Source organism: Condylura cristata, unplaced genomic scaffold, assembly GCF_000260355.1.
Source record: "Condylura cristata isolate star-nosed mole 26May11 unplaced genomic scaffold, ConCri1.0 scaffold00046, whole genome shotgun sequence".
Lineage (NCBI taxonomy): Eukaryota > Metazoa > Chordata > Mammalia > Eulipotyphla > Talpidae > Condylura > Condylura cristata.
In genome coordinates this window covers 739,554-757,109 of record NW_004567147.1, presented here as the reverse complement: position 1 = coordinate 757,109, position 17,556 = coordinate 739,554, and the positions used below count along the sequence as shown (strand labels likewise).

The window sequence follows — 17,556 nt, the reverse complement described above, 5'->3', positions numbered from 1 at the left end:
TCCAATTTTTAAATACATTTTGGATTGATTTTTGTTATGGTGCTAATGATTTTATCTAGTTTCATTCTTTTGCATGTGGCTGTCCAGTTTTTTCAGCCATTGAAGTGGCTTTCCTTTCTCCAATATATAGTCTTGGTTCCTTTGTCATAGGTTAACTATCTATATACATGTGGATTTATCTCTCTACTCTTTTTATTCTATTCCATTTGCCCGTGTGTTGTTTCAGTTCTAGTCCCATACTCTTTTAATAATTGTGGCTTTGTAGTATAGTTGAATCTGAAGTCTGATTCCACCATTTTTCCTCATGTTTTTATTTTTATTTTTTTCCTTTTGGTGAGGTTTGCTTTGACAATCCAGGGTCTTTTGTTCTTTTTCTTTGAAGAATATCATTGCAGTTTTGATAAGGATTATATTAAATCTGAGTATTTCTTTGGGTAAGATGGCTATTTTGACAATGTTGATACTTACAACTGATATTCAGGGACTATCTTTCCATTTCTTTGTGTCTTACTTTATTTCTTTTAATAGTTTCATTTAATTTTCACCTTCTTTGTTAGATTTACTCCAAAGTATTTAGTTTGGGGGATTGTAATTGTGGCCATTTTTTGGAAACATGCAAACTTCCAAGACTAAATCAGGAAGAGATAGAAACCCTAAATTACTATTACAAGAAACTGAAACATTTATCATATATCTCCCCAATAACAAAATCTTGGGGCCAGATAGATTGACTAGAGTTTTATTACACTTTTAAAGAGGAACACATACCTATCTATCTCTTTCTCTTCCAAAGAAACTAAGGAAGAGGAAATGTTGTCAAACACATTTTATAAACCAACATTAATCTTCTGAAAGGAGAAAAGACATCACACACAAAAAAGAAAACTACAGATCAGTATCACTATGAGCATAGATGTAAAAAGAAAACGACAAAATCTTAGTGAACTAAATTCTATAAGAATTTAAAAGAATTATACATTATAATCAAGTGTGACTTATTACAGGTGTGCAAAGCTTTTTAAACATCTGCCAGTCAATTAATGTAGCTAACCATGTCAATAAGAGGGGACATAAAAGTAATATGATCATATCAATAGATGCAGAGAAAACATTTCATTGAAAATTCTCATTAAAATAAGCTAGAAAGTACAAAACAAAGATCTTATGTACCAAGCCACTATGTGTTAAAAACTAAAAACTTACAGTACAAGATCAGCTATAAGGAAGCTCCACTTTCATCATTACTATTCAAAATAGAAGTTTAAACCTCAGCAATTGGACAAAAGAAAGATATAAAGTAATGTAAATTGGTAAAGAAAAAGTTTAACTATCACTATTTGTAGATGATATGATAATAGAAATCCTGAAGATACCCCTAAAAATTAATGAGAAACAATAAGTCAGTATAGAAAATTAACAGACTACAAAATCAACATTAATAACAATTCATGTTCCTATAATACAAGCTATGGAATAGAAGAGAAAGAAATAAACAACCTTATTTAATGTTACATTTAAAAGATCTAAATACATAATAACAAAAAAAAAAGATCTAAATACCTAGGAATGAACTTAGCAATGAGATGAAAGTCTTACATAATGAAAACTATAAGTGATTCTGAAAGAAATAGAAGGCACACAAAAATGAAAATATAATACTTACTTATGCATTAGAATATTTGGCATCATGAAAATAGCCATCTTACCCAAAACAATATCCATAAACAAAGTGATCGTTGTCATTTTCATTAGTAGTCATCAAAGAAATAAAACACACATTACTGAAATTTAGATGGAACTACAAAAGACCCCAATAACAAAGCGTACCCTTAATAGTAAAACTTTAATCAAAAACTGAAGGAAACAAAACAAACTTGAAAAATGGAAAATCATGTTTAGTTTCTGTACAAGAGGAATTCCACTAGAAACTAAACATAGGAAGTTTTACTTTTCTATGTACTCAGAGACCATTAGCCATGAAGTACAGCAGTTCCTTAAGTAACATTGTTTCATTGAAGGTCATTTTGTTTTAAGATTGAGGAGGGCGACAATATCCTGTAGGATATTTAACAAAACAGTGTAACTCAAGGACCTGCTTTTGCTGTTTGTCATTTTGCTTATTGCTACAATTTCTATGAAGCTATCATCTGCACCAGTGAAGATTTACTGTACTTCAGTACAAACTTATAGTGTTAAAATACACAAAAGATAAATGAAAAATTTGTAATAAGTGTGCAAATGACACCTAAACATTTAAAAATATTTACCTTTCTATAAAAGAACACTAATTCCCATAAAAGCAAAATGTTTCTAAATTTGACTTGGAACTCATAGTCACCCACTGTAGGACATAATCATTATGGACAGAATATCAAAGAAAAGATACAGAGCAAAATAATAAAAAAAAAAGCACCTCACTTACCAGAGTGACCAAGTTACAGAGTCAAGGAGTCCAGTGTGGCTGAGGTGCACACTTTCAGGCTACGTTTCTGATGCTCAAGGCCAGGATATAAATAGTTAATACTTCAGTGGATGTCCAGAAGAAAAAAATAACTGCTAAATAATTACTCAAATTCACCTACGTAATTCGTGGATCACAGGTTTTTTTTTTTTTTTTTTGGTAAAAATTAACCAGTAGAATTATATGTATCAGAGCAAAGCCAAGATTTATGTAAGAGAAAAAGCAGATAGAGCAGAAAAATTAAATGCAGAGGTTCTAGATACATGTAATGTTTGCACTTTACTGGGTAAAAAGATTGACGACACAACACAGATGTCTGTCTATACAGACTATCCTTGAGTGTATTAAGTGATGCAATGGAATAAAACAATTTCTTAAAAGTCTCATGAGTTTGGTTTTGCAGATACAGGTCAGGTTGTCCCTGGACAAAGTTTTCTGGTATCTTTTTGTAAGCACGTCCAGTCTCAGAAAAGACAGGTCTGTCTCTCTACAGAAGCAGAAATCCTCATTCTGTTGTGCTCTTGTCTTTTCTTACCAGTCTCTTCAAGGCCCCCTTTACATCTTTGTTTCTCAGAGTGTAAATAAGAGGGTTAAGGGTGGGAGTTACCACAGTATAGAAAAGGGTGATGAACTTTCCTTGACTGTGGGCATAGGAGCTGTTGGGATGTATATAGACAGCTGTGATGGTTCCATAAAACAGTGAAACTACCAACAGGTGGGACCCGCAAGTGCCAAGGGCTTTTTGCCAAGCTTGAGCTGATCTGATCTTCATTACAGCATGGGCAATGAGCCCATAGGAGAGTAAAATGAGAGACAGAGGAAGGAGGAGCAGAATCAAGGAGGCCATGAAGAGCTGGACCTCATTGGCATGAATGTCTACACAGGCCAACTTGATCATGGCAGGTACTTCACAGATAAAGTGGTAAATCTTACGGTTCCCACAGCGAGGTAGCCGTAGGGTAATGGTCCCCTGAATCAAGGTGTTTCCCACTCCACTCAGCCATGCCACTCCTGCAAGACACTGGCAAAGTTGTGGGTGCATAACTGTGGCATAATGAAGTGGTCGACAAACAGCAGCATAACGATCAAATGCCATGACAGCTAAGAGGACGCACTCAGTGGACCCCAGAGCCAGAGAAACATAGAGTTGAATGGCACAGCCTATAGGAGTAATTGTCTTGTCTGGACCATAGAGGTTCCTCAGAAGCTGGGGAACAATGCTAGTGGTAAAGCAGAGGTCAACAAAGGAGAGATTGGTAAGAAAATAATACATGGGTGTGTGGAGCATTGGATCCAGACAGGAGACCAGGATGATTGCTGTGTTGCCCACCAGTGTCAGGAGGTAGGATATTAACACAACCACAAAGAGGATCTTCTCCAGCTGCGGCTGGTCAGAGAAGCCCACAAGTATGAAATCCCCTGCCAAACTCTCATTAATCATCTTCATCACCCTACTCATGAAAAGGAGACACATATGAAAATAAAGATGTTAGACAGTGAAAACAATTGAAATCATAATACAGTTGAGAGAAGTTAACTCTGAAGACAGGTATGTGTGTGATGCATGTGTAAGGGAATAGCATATGCCAGGGCAAAAGTAAAATATGTAGAAATTACAGTCAAAACATATGGTGACACAAAATATGCCGTATAAGAAGTGACTAAGAAATGTTTTTTTTTTTCAAATTGTTTATATTTTTTTCTGAAAATCTACCCTTTCTTTCTTAGCAATACCTTTATATTATTACAAAGGGACATAATGGATATTTTGTCCAAACAAAAACACATTTTTAAACTTTGTATTAGCTTCCTGGGCAAAAGTAGCAAACACTAAGTACATTTTAGAAGAAATGATCCTAGGATAATTTCTATGCTACCAGACTCTTACATGTTAATTCCATGTTAAAGGAGACACTATGCATTCAAGCATCATGTTTTAATTTCTAAAACAAACCATTTACCTCCTAGTTTACTTTCGGTCTTTTTCTTATCATGGGAAGATGGTTACCTCAATTAAAAATGGCAAAGAAAACCAGTCATTAGAAACCCTAAACAAGGGCCTTCGCTGGTGGCACAACAGGTTAAAGTGCAGTATGATGAAGCTATTGGCAACCCTGAAGCATGAGTTTGATCCCAAGCCAGGGAGCTGACCCACATGGAATGGCAGACCTCTCCTGTCTCACCCACTGCTCCCCTCAGCAGTGTACTTCAGTAGATCTGCCTGTTCTGCTCCCAACTCTGTCTCTGGTGAATCCTCTCTACTGCATGTCTGCCCTATACCCAGTTCTGAATGCATAAATAAATAAACCTTAATAAAAAGAAACCCTAAATAAGAAATAAATAGTTTAATTTAGATGGCATTGACTCTTAATCACTATCAAAATTTAATACTATTTAAGAGATGGTATAAAGAGAAATTTGGATGTTGCAAAAGTTTTGTGACTTATTAAAATTTTTCAGTGTATATACTGTGTACTGTAATTAAAGCCTTTAAAGCTTTCCTCAGGTTTCATTATTGATATATTTTCTGAAAAAAATGTGGTTGGAGTATTGTATGGATTTTCCTTTCATATTACATAATAGCAGAGTAATGATTTTGTCTGATTGGCCACAAAACACCACTGACTAATTTTGTAGTTCTTTCATTTAATAAATTGTGGTTGATAATATCTGAGGATAAGGAAATAGCATCATTGAGAAGAATATAAAAAAAAAGCATATTCTTCCTTCTGGCATCCAGGCAATCTTTCTTAGTAAGCTGTATGTATATTGATGTGACGTGAACAGATGTGATTTAAGGAAAGATAATTTTCGGCAGAAAGAATAGAATGATGAAGATTAACATTGAAAAGGCATCAAGAGCTGAGGTAGCTGAGAGGACTGCTGAATCTAGAATGATGGAAAATGTGCACTGTGTTTAGATTGTAGAAGTGGGCACACATAGAAAGCAAAATGAAGCTTTGTATTTATTCAAAGGTCCCTAAGAGCCAGTCTCTGTGAGGTTTGTAAACTGGTTAAGGATTAATACAGGTCAAGAAGGAGCTGGTAACTAACATGATGCTTACATTTAAAATAAAGCTGGATTCAAAAAAAAAAATAAAGCTGGATTCAGATTGCAAAATATATTGACAAATACTAGCTGAGGCTTAGAAGCTAGTCAGAGGCTGAGGTAATACTTTAGCAAAGAAATGACTTGGTAGTAGCAGGTAAGATTTCTATTCTTAAAATGACTCTCACATGAAGTTAACCTTAAATAGCCTAGATGTGGAAAGTGAGAAGAATCAATTATGGGTCACGGGTTTATTTCTTGAAAAACTGAGTGTTTTCTACAGAGAAACATGAAAGCTGAAAAAATATTTGAAAATATTAGAACCACATACCTAAAAGTGTATGAGTCACAAAAAGATGATCACAGAAGAACTGTCAAACATGGCTCAATTCTGTTTTGACTCTTTTCCATACATCTTCTCTATTCTTTCACTAAACCTAGGATTTCAAAGTCAGAGACTGTTATTATTATTCTTAACAAAATTTTATTTTTCAATTTTCTGTTATAGCAATACTAGTGTAACTACCCAAACTAAACTTAAATATGACAATGACATTTTTCTTGTCTTGCATTTTAATCAATTTAGTCTTATGTCATTTAATTATATAATAAGATACAGTTAATTTTTCTTTCTAAATGGCAATACATTCTCAGGATCTTATCCTTTTATTTGTAGTCCTCATTATTTTCCTATACTGAACAGTTAGAATTGTACAAACACAGGATACTGACTAAGATACAATTGTCATTTCTTAAGTGTAAAATTCATAAATATCTGTTCTGAATTTAATCCTATGAATAATTTCAATTCCCATGTCTGGTTTCAGAATTCTCTCCCAATACTTGTAAGTGTGCCAGACTGTCCATACCTCTGTTCATAACAAGTTCTTACTTATTCACGTATTTCCGACAATCTTATGTCTCTATTTCTATAATTAGTCTATTTATTTTACCTTTACTAAATATTACTCACCTTTTAACATTTATCTTTAAATCAACATATTCCAAAATGTACTCAACTGTATTTCCTACAAATCACTTATCTTCTAAAATTCTGAAATTCTTGGTATAGTGTGTCAGTTTGCTTAAGAACTAGTTAGTTTGCTTAAGAAATAGCATGCCAAGACTTCCAGAATAGAAAGTAATTTCTTATGTGTTCTTCTTATGTTATATTAAAAATGACCCAAATTATACTTCACATGCAGGCTTCTTTTTATTATAGCCAACACCAAATGCATGTGTTTTCCATATGATACTTTTACTTATCTATTACATTTCTTTTCCTACAGAGTTTATCTCTCTAACTAGCACAAAGTGTGTATTTAAAACATATATTTAAACAAAAGCAATTCAGTTACATGTACTCATGCCATTTTTAAAAAACAAAAGCTATTTCAAAAGACATACATTATTCTGTTGCTATGCCTACCACTTTCATTGTTTAGTCAAGAATTTGCAATGATCCTAGCAAAAAAAATCAGAATAGGTTTTTAAAATGTAACAAAGTGAAATATATATACTACCCAGAATTTTTTTAGTTTTCCTTAAACAAAATTATGTATGTGTATATATAATACATGTGTATGTGTGTATATGTGCTAGCATATAAAGTACATAGACATGTATAGTTGTATTACATATATGTGTATATATATATATTTCCAAGCATTTCTTCTGATACAGTCACAATGTCCATATATATTGACACAGACCTCAACCCAGTTGTCCCTAGAATAGTAGAAGCCAAGAGCATCACAATTTATTGCAACTCTTATTTTAAACTGCCTATATTTGAATAGAAGGAAGTCTTGTGGATTCTTTACCACTCTTAAGAAGTGACATGGTTTAGACAGTAAGAACAGACATACATAGACACACACAGACATACATACACACATAGATAAACAAATACAGCATATTCATCCATAATGTATAAATCCAAAGTCATGTCGGTATCAGAAATATTTCATACCTGCAGTTCCTGATAAAACTGTAACTGGCAAGAACTTTAGAAAGCTAGAGTGAGAAGGAAATTCTCCCAAGTGAAGATAAACCATCCTTTCTTTGTTTTGTATTTCTGCATTTGCCTTTCCCAAATGTACTTTCTTCACTATACAAATATAGTTTATTTCTAATTGAATTCCCTTCTACAGTAGTATAAAATAGCGAGAACCAACTTAATATGATGTTCAGAAGTTTAAAAAATTATATATAAACCACTTCCTTGATGGTAGATATAAAAGTGATGTGAATTCTTGGTTGGGGTGGCTTGAGGAAGACTTACAAAAGGAAGTCTATAAAGTAATTATTATGTTTTTTAGTAATAGAAATGTGTAGAATATGTAGATGGCCAAGAGAAAACAAGTGATCATATTTATCTCCTCACCTCTGAAACTTTTGTCCTTCGTACTTCAATTAGTTTCTTAAGCCAAATAGGTGATACTTATCAATGAGTTTTCCAAAAACCATTAAATTCTGAATAGAGATCTCTAAGTCCAAGACCAAGTTTGAGGTGGTAGCGTTATTTCCTGGAGCCACACTAGAACTCACTAGCTTTTTACTATAGTAAGAATTAATATCCAGCCAGAATGACACCTTAGAGACTCTATATTCCTAAAAGGGCAATTAATACCAAGCACAATGGTGACCAAGAGCAAACTGCTCACCTACAGAATTACATGGCACAAACCACTTCTGTCAGGCATGTAAACCTTCAATCCAGAAGACATATAGATCTCAATTAACAAGACAAAATAAAATCACAGAAAAGTGAAAATAAAGTTGTCACCTCAGCACAGTATGTATTGAGAGATGATTTCCATGGAATTATGATCATTTGTTACATATTTCACTACACTTTGTGTAATCAGAACATATTTAATTACCCTGTATAATAAGAACATACTATTAATTACTCCTTGTACAATCAGAACATAATTATAAGATGGCATATGTTGAATGCAAGTATGTAAGTATCACAACAGGATATTTGGCAATGGCATAGGTATTCATAGTGGGTTCTCTCTCAAGGAGATTGCAACAGAAAATGGTAATATATTTCTTTGGTCAACATTTCCCAAACTGTTCAAAAGTTTCTCTGGTCCAATAATTTTCAGAAATTCAGTCTATAGGCTCAGAAATTTGCAAAGCATGTTGGCATAAGAAAGTCTATGCCTTCTTGCATTAAATTTCTTCCAGAATACCCCTACAGCATTTACCCATAGATTTTGACTGAAAAAATAAAAGGTTTCAAATTCTTGTATAATTAAGATAAAAGCCTTAATTTTAAGAGACTTTATCATAGAAGGACATATTTAAAAATTAAAAGGTAATTGGGATTGACCTTACTTGTGAATTACATGTTATAGAGAGGCAAAGAAGCCAAATATTGTGGGGTAATACTGAGGAAGGCACTGAAAACCACAGAACACATCCTGCTTATGACTCTTAAGAGTGTCCATTTTGTTATGTTAACCTAAATACAAACTAAAATTAGATGCCATATATAAGAACACGAACAAAGGCATCTACTGATGATGGACTGGAAATAAGGACATGATCACATGCAGCTGAGACTGAGTTAATACACCCTTCTTGACCAAATAACAGTTTTTTTGTTTTTTTTTAAAGATTTATTTATTGTGCATACAGAACTGGGGTACAGGCCAGAGACTCAGGGGCAGTGAGAGGCTTCACCAGAGACAGAGTGGGGAACAGAACAGGCAGATTGATGAAGTGCACTGCTGAGAGGAGCAGCGGGCGGGCCAGGAGAGGTCTGCCACGCCATGTGATCACCTCCGGGGCAGGCGGGAATCAAACTCATGTGGAAGCAGCTTTAGATTCTCAGTTCTGTGCTTTAACCAGCTGCGCCACCAGGGAGGGCCCCCAAATAACAGTTTTTAATAAAAATGAATATGTATAAAGTCCTGCCAAACACTAGTGTATTTTCTACAGTTTGCAGAAAAAAATGTTTCAGTTAGTTGTTATAAGTTGATATATATGCAGACTATATAATGCTGTACCACAAGAAAGAAACAGAGAATCATGAATAATTTGATATAACACATAAAAAGAAACTAGAAAATGATAGGCAAATGTGTTAAATAGTAAAATTGAAATAGATGTACTATCAGTGGTGAAGGCAGCAAACTAGTGGAGTAATTTCAAGTGCGTATTCTCCTAAGGAAATTACAGATAATGGGAGGAAGATGAAGGAAGAAGAGGGGGAGAAGAGGAGAAATTGTTACAGCCCAAATTGTTAGTACTTGGGAAAGTGCAAAATATTTGAATAAATGATTATCAAGACAATGTCAACTTAAGACTTCTGTGATGTTTTTAGTCCATTCTTAGACATAGAATTGCTCTTTCCTGGGCCCTCCCTGGTGGCACAGCAGGTTAAAGCACAGCACTAAGAAGCTAAAGCCACTTCAGCATGAGTTCTATCCCCACCTGCCCCGGAGGTGACCCCCATGGCCTGGCAGACCTCTCCTGACCCGCCCGCTGCTCCCCTCAGAAAGTATACTTCGTCGATCTGCCTGTTCTGCTCCCCGCTCTGTCTCTGGTGAATCCTCTCACCGCCCCTGCACCTCTAGCCTGTACCCCAGTTCTGTATGCATAAATGAATAAATCTTAAAAAAAAAAATGCGCTTTCCCTGTTAAAAACAAGAGGTCCCTGGATGGAACCACTGTCCTTCATTCTGCAGGGAGTAAAGCAGATCTTCTTTGCAAATTAAAGTGTGTGTTTTATCTGAAAGACTGATGCAACACACTATCAATGTTTAAAAATACAGCTGGGAAAGTGGCTTGCATTATTCAAAAATGTGGCAAAGCAAACTAACAAACTGAAGCTATCTGGCAAACGAGTATGGTTAAGGAATTTGGTAGTTTGCCTATAGCATAGGAACAAAGGTTGGAGAAGTCTTTGAGAAATTAGAACATTCAAACCCATACACATATGTGGTGCAATGGACACAAAACATTGTGTCCCAGAGACCCCAGACCCAGGTTGGGGACAGAACCGGAGTAGCCAAGAGCCTGGAGGCTTTCTGCAGCTTGCTGCCAGCATTTCCACAGACCAGCAGAGCTCTCACAACTCTGCAAGACTTGACAAGCCTCACTGAGATTGGTGAGACCCCAGATCACCACTGGGAGGGAACCAGAACAGCCAAATATCTCATGACCTTTTACAGGGCCCCACCTGCCCCTACCAGAGGTCTCGCCACTTTTGAGACAGGAATGGGCATGCACCTGTGCAGACTAGAAGAACTGGCCTCAAGACCATCTACTGGACCCTGCCAGCACCTGCCTGGACCACTGGAGGCTTTATGACTTCCCTCAAGATCCCCGCCAGCTCTGTATGGATTGGGGAGCTCCCAACACCTGCATCAGCGGGGAGCCAGAGTGACCAGACACCTCACAATCTCCGGGAGACTCTGCCAGCAGTTTGCCCAGAAAGATGAGAACACTGATCATGGTGGGTGGAGCAGCCACACTGAAGAAAACCACATGCAGCAGCTGGATTCCAAAGCTAATACGGGTAGAAGGAAAAACCCGCAAATGGCAACAGGCAAACAGTCCCACGAGAACAGTACAAAACAGAACAATCTCCCAGAACTGCAAGACAGATGTGGAAGCTACGTTCTCCCTAGCAGACACAGAGTTTAGATAAAGAAATTCAAAGACATGAAGGAAAATTCAGAAAACAAATGAATGTCCATAAAGGAGAAGTCAACAAACTGAGGAAAGAAAACTAAGATAAAAATGGAGTTTCAGTATTTCAAAAGAGAAATAAAGGTGATGAAAAACAGCAAAAGTTGCAAAATTACACTGTTAGCAAAAGCAACTCAGTATTGTTCAAAATGCAGATGTACAAAGAACCCAGGAAAAGGAGGAAAGAGAAAATCACAATTTTAATAAATGAAGAAATACTCCATGAGAAAAGACAACATAAGGATAATAGGAATACCAAGGTGGGAAGTGAGAAAATATATTTAAGGAAATAATGAAGGGAAATTTTCCAAATCTAAAGAAGGGAATAACTATACAAATACAGGAAGCTAAAAGAACCCCACCATGCCTCGAGAAAACAAGATTGTCAAAAGAAACATGATAGTAAATGTCCTAAAATTTCAGAAGAAAGAATACTGAAGTTGGCAAGAGGGAAGAAGCAGATTGCAAATGGAAGGTCCACCAGCAGGTGACATCAGAATTATCTGACAGAAATACTCCAAGCGAGGAAAGACTGGAATGCTCCAAATGCTTAAGAAGATAAACCACCAGCCAAAAAGATGCTGTCCTGCAAGACTCTCCGTCATATATGATAAAAAATGAAGGTTTTTTCAGTTATAGAAACACCAATGTGTTTGTTAAAAATAAACTGTCCCTCCAATAAATATTGATGAGATCACTCATTGAAAACAAAAACAGGAACATATACAATGACCTAAATAACTAAGTAGATAGTTCCACAAAAATTAAGAATAAAATGGCAGCAAAATGGTGGGGTATAAAATCAAGGCATATAAATAAATTGCATTGGTATGCACAGTAATATAGAAAAGGATACCATTTAAAACATACCAAAAACATTTAAATACTTAAGAGTAAACATAGCAAAAAATGTTAAATATCTATACAAAAAAAAAAAAAACCCAACTATGTAACATTGTTGAATTAAATAAAAGAAGATACAAAGAAATGGGAAAACTTTCCCTGTACATAGACTGGAAGAATCAAAACTGTCAAAATGGCCTTTCTGCCCAAAGCAACATACAGTTTCAATGCAATTCCAATGTAAATATCGATGGCATATTTCAAAGGACTGGAGCAAATACTACTAAAATTCTTATGGTATCATGAAAGAGCACAGATAGCAGAAAGCAATCTTGACAAAGAAGACCTAAAACCACTGTAATTAAAACAGGCTGGTTGGCACTAAGAACAAAAACAAACAGACCAATGGAATAGATTTGAGAGTCCAGAAATAAAACTACATATCTACATAGTCTACACTGTTAACTAATTACATAGTTAATCTACGACAAAGGAGTCAAAAACATGCTAGAAGAAGGAGAGTCTTTTCAAGAAATGGTGTTGGAAAATGGATGGCTGAAACAAGCCATGAGCTCACACCATACACAGAAATCAACTCAAGTTGGATCAGACTTGGATGTAAAATCTGAAACCATAAAGTATACATAAGGGAAAATCGACAAAACATTTCATAACAAGCTTTAGTGATATCTTTAGGGATCTGTCCTCAAATCAAGGAAAACAAAAGATAGCATAATCAGGTTGGGCTACATCAAACTAAAAACTCCATGCAGTGGAAGAAATTATAACTAAATTAAAAAAAAATCCCCTACTGAATGGAAAAAAAACATTTACACACCATACATCAGGAAAAGGACTGATGGCAAAGAATGCATAAAATTCTACAAAACCAAAACAGATAGCCCAATCAAAAAACATGGGCAAAATAACCAGATACCTCGCCAAAGAAAACATTAAAATGGCCAGCCAGCATGTTAAGAAATGTTCACAATATCTTATTATTAGGAAAATGTAAGTCAAGACTGCAATGATATATCATCCCACACCTGTGAGAATGGTCCAGCCTGAAAACACCAGCAACAAGTGCTGACAAGGATGTGGATAAACATCCCCCCCACCCCCACCACTGCCCCACTGCTGGTGGGAATGCAAGCTGGTCCAGCCTCTATGGAAAGCAGTATGGAGATGTATTAAACATGGATCTGTCCAGTAATTCTAGCCACAAAAATTCAAAAAGGCTAATTGGAAAGTAGCTTTCACTCCCGGGATTATTGCAGCACTCTTTACAATAGCTAAACTATGGACATAACCTAAGTGCAGAGGGACAAATGAGTGGACCCAGAAGATGTAGTATATCACTAAATGTCCGTTTTCAAGTATGCTAAGGAGGCAGAGCTGCTATTTTCCCAGTAGATGGTGCTATATGTCAGGGAGACCTGATGTTCAGTTGCCTCTTCTGAGCGTTTGCGCAGGGCCTTGGAAAGGTCTGCTGCTAGTGGCCACAGTGTCTGTGGGTTTCAGTGTCTTCTGCGTTTCAGACCTGGGTCTCTACTGTTTGCCAGTCAAGCTTTCAGCACCACCTCAAGAGCTATACAGCACAGCTTCCCTGATCAGCTCAAACTCTATATTGTTCCCTGGGGAAAGGAGGAGACATTTCTGTTTTGTCTTCTTCTCTGGCTGGCCGCCATACCTTTACACACAGCTCTCCACAGTGAGCAGTGCGTTTCCACATTAAGAAGCATTCCCTTCCCCAGGACTGCCGTATGCAGAGGGTCGGGTTTGATCCACCCTGGCAGGTGCCTCTTCCCACCAAGTTTTGTTGTGTAGAGGCCTATTGCCTTGGTATTTATTCAGCCACGCATAGCATCAGTCACCAGTGTCTCTACCTTTGCCCCACACAAGGAGTCATATGAACCCAGTGCCTGGAGGAGCTACTTTATGTTATTCCCAGAGTGGACTAGGAATTTTCCATGATCTCAGCTTCCCCTTCTAAAGTGTTATTTTTTATGCAAATCTTACAGAGAGTTGTATGTCAGATATCTTACTAAATCAAATAAACCTGTGAAAGATGACATTCTAAAGCATCTTCATTTTTCAGAGATAATTTCCTATTTCCAGGAAATGTAATTTATACTAGAGATCATGAGGTAATTCCAAGGAATTTAGTTCATATCAGAAGTAGCTAGGGATGACTGAGTAGCCCATAAAATTAATTGTGCCCTCTGTATTCAACAAAAGCGGTAATGAAGAGTTTTCATTTATTTTGCCCGCTGGTGAGTATTCTGGAGATACCCAATTCAATAGAAGTTTGCTGAGGTTTATGAACTATGTTAGGAGAATATCAGAAAAGAGTGTTTCAGGATTCGTTTCTTTTCAGTAATATGATTTAAGTGAGTTGGAGTTAAGGAGTTTTTGTTTTTCCACAATAGGTTAGCAGAGTAACAAATTTTTTAAATGTCTCTACGCTTACATTTTGTGAATTTATGCACTCCCACATTTTTGAATGAGGTAGACTGGTGTGTATTTGCCAAAATGTGTTTATTCAGAACATACCATAGACATATAATCTCTGAGTTGCCTTGCCACAAGATAAGCATGAAGTAGGTTAATTAGTAAGTTACATTGCTTTTAAAATGAATATTATTCTTTTTCATTGAAAATTATAATATTAAATACTTCTTAAAATTTCTATTTTCTCAAAGAGCTCAATGCTTCATTAAATTGAATAAATGCTAATGGATTGTTTTATTATTTAATATTTTACTTATCAATAAAGGCACTCCACTTCAAGGAATAAAAGATATTAATGGCACATTAATAAATGTCTCTTAGTTGGGCAACTTTATGCAATGTGTCAACAACCCAAGTATATTCAACAATTCTGAAAATTTGCCTTTATTTTCTTCTCTCATTCTTTTGTTTTAAATCTTTTCTTGTTAAAAAAAAAATTACTGACCATTTTTCCTTAGTATTTCCTCAGCACTTGGCAAGCCACTTAATATATAAATCAATGCACTTGTTTTAGAAAGGTCTACCAAGTATATTTGTTTTTTATTATTGACCAGTGAGGTTGAGGTCTCCTCTTGTGTTCAGGAGGTAGGCTCTGGACCTTATAACTAAAACTTCTAAGAGATAATGTTATTTTAAATTTTATGAGTTTATAAGTTTTAAACAAATAAAGCCAACTTGTATGGAAAACACAGAATTCTTTTAGCTTCTGTTCCTGCAGAAGTGTGTCCTTATAAAAAAAGTTTTACACAAGGAACTCAGCTAATCATCACATTTAATTCCAGGGAAGCCAGATCAATGGAATAGAGTCAAAACTAAACATTAGCCTTTCCTTTAAGGAAATTTCCTGAATACACAAACAAATTTCAATTTTCTAGAATGAATTGTAGAACAAAACCAACTCACAAGAAACTGAGAAATATGGTGCTCAATCAAAATTTGTATTTGTAAAATGAAATAAATTTAGTATTCTGCTAACAAGGTAAAAAATATTGGAGAATAACTGTCTTGCCAGTACTCTAAAACTTAAACTGTCTTGAAAAAAAATAAAAATTAAATCAATAAAATTTAAATAAATGAAACCAGATAACACTGCCTTCTTTTGGGCTGATGGGAATGTAAACATGACAGCCACACTATAATTATTCCTCAAAAAAGTAAAAATTATAAAATACATATGACCTATTTATTTCATTTCTAAGTATCTAGAAATGAAGGATTTGAAAACACAAAATCAAAAAGGCACACACAACCCCATTGTCATAGCAGCATTGATCACAGTAGACAAGACTTAGGAAAAACCTAAGTACCCTTTAGCAAATAATTGGATAAAGATGATGTGGCAGATATACCCAATGGGATACTACTCAACTGTTTTTAAAAAGATGAAATCTTTCTATTTGCAATGGTGGGGATGGAGCAAGGGAGCATTATACATGTGAAATAATTCAGGTGGGGAAATACAGACACAATATGATTTTACCCGCTTGTGGGAGTTACAGAAAACTAATAATGCAAAAACACAACAATATGATGAAGATTATTAGGATACAATATGGTGACCATAAATAAATTAGGAAAAGAGAAGGCAAATTAAGTGAAAGGGGCAAATTGGATGGTGAAGGATGGAAACCAAATTTTTTGAGATGGTCATAGTATAATAAAAGGAGATGTCAATTTATAATGCCGGCACAGAAATCTCTGTAACTATAAATCAATGTTACTAACCCCCTGGGGTTAAGCCTCCCTGGATCTGTGTCTAATTCACAGAATAACTGAGAATTACAAGTGAAGAAATCACTAATCACTAAAATAGGCATACTAAAAACAGTGAATAAGCCATGTATGTAAGATAGGGGAAACAGCTCTTTATGTATAAGACTAAAGCATGAAATTATGCATATTTCATTTGAGGGAAAAGAAATTAAAATTTTCTATACAATGACACCTTCCCCTTCTTTTATCTTCCTCCTTTGCCATTATGTCACATCAATACAACCATGCAGTGACCGTAATTTTTAATCAACTAATAGGTATTCAATATCTAAATTTCTCAATATTGTAGTTTTATACTTTTTTAATAAAAGATTTATTTATTTATGTACACAGAATTGGGGTACAGGGCAGAGGTGCAGGGGCAGTGAGAGGATCCACTAAAGACAATGTGGGGAGCAGAACAAGCAGATTAACAAAAGTACACTGCTGAGGGGAGCAGCAGGTGGGTCAGGAGGGGTCTGCTGCGCCATGTGGGTCACCTCCAGGGATTGAACTCATGCTGAAGTGGCTTTAGCTTCTTAGTGCTGTGCTTTAACTCACAGCGCAACCAGGGAGGGCCCTGTTTTACACTTTTGATGCTCCATTTTATTTTAATAACTATTTCTTGTTTAGTAACTTTTTAAATTTAAATATATTTATTTTTCATCACTCTTCATTTTGTACATTTTTTTCATCTCAGTTGAAAACCCCATCTACTTCCCATCACAACTTCACCCATGTGCCATCACCATAGTCCTGTGTGCTCATCCCACCCCAGCTTTGATCCTGTTCCACTCTCCACCCCCGTAGAAGTCTCTGGTTTATAGATCGTTGTTTTTTTTGTTTTGTTTTTTTCTTTATTTCAACTGCTTTTTTGGTTTGTTTTCTGATCCCTTATGCTCCTGCCTTTGGTATTTTTTAATACCAAATACCCTTTGGTATTTTTTAATAACTATTGATTGAAAAAAGTAGGGGCCCAACCTGGTGGCACAGCGGGTTAGGAAGCAGCACTGCAAGCTGGCTGCAGCTGCTTCAGTGCGAGTTTGATCCCAGAACCTGGAGCTGACCCACATGGTGCAGCAGACCTCTTCTGTCTCACCTGCTGCTCCCCTCAGCAGTGTCCTTGGTGGATCTGCTTGTTATGCTCCTCACTCTGTCTCTGGTGAATCCTCTCACCACTCCTGCACCTCTGGCTTGTACCCCAGTTCTGTATGCATAAATAAATAAATCT

General features: G+C 35.8%; 1 protein-coding gene across 1 annotated transcript; it reads right to left on the bottom strand.

Moving 5' to 3' along the window:
- Positions 1-228: 228 nt before the first annotated feature.
- LOC101627288 (olfactory receptor 2G3-like) lies at positions 229-3,908 on the bottom strand. The gene is made up of 2 exons (XM_004694736.2): positions 2,997-3,908; positions 229-276 (listed from the first exon to the last, which is right to left on the bottom strand). Exons 1-2 carry the CDS (start codon positions 3,906-3,908, stop codon positions 229-231), a joined length of 960 nt encoding a protein of 319 aa, XP_004694793.2.
- Between the last annotated feature and the right edge of the window lie 13,648 nt (positions 3,909-17,556).

Bases quoted from the DNA above. Each gene is read 5' to 3' on its own strand.
- LOC101627288 (XM_004694736.2), bottom strand. From the start codon at position 3,908: ATGAAGATGATTAATGAGAGTTTGGCAGGGGATTTCATACTTGTGGGC. The intron at 277-2,996 runs GTAAGAAAAGAC...ATCAGACTTCAG, and splicing joins AGGGGGCCTTGAAGAGACTG to ATTCAACTATACTACAAAGC.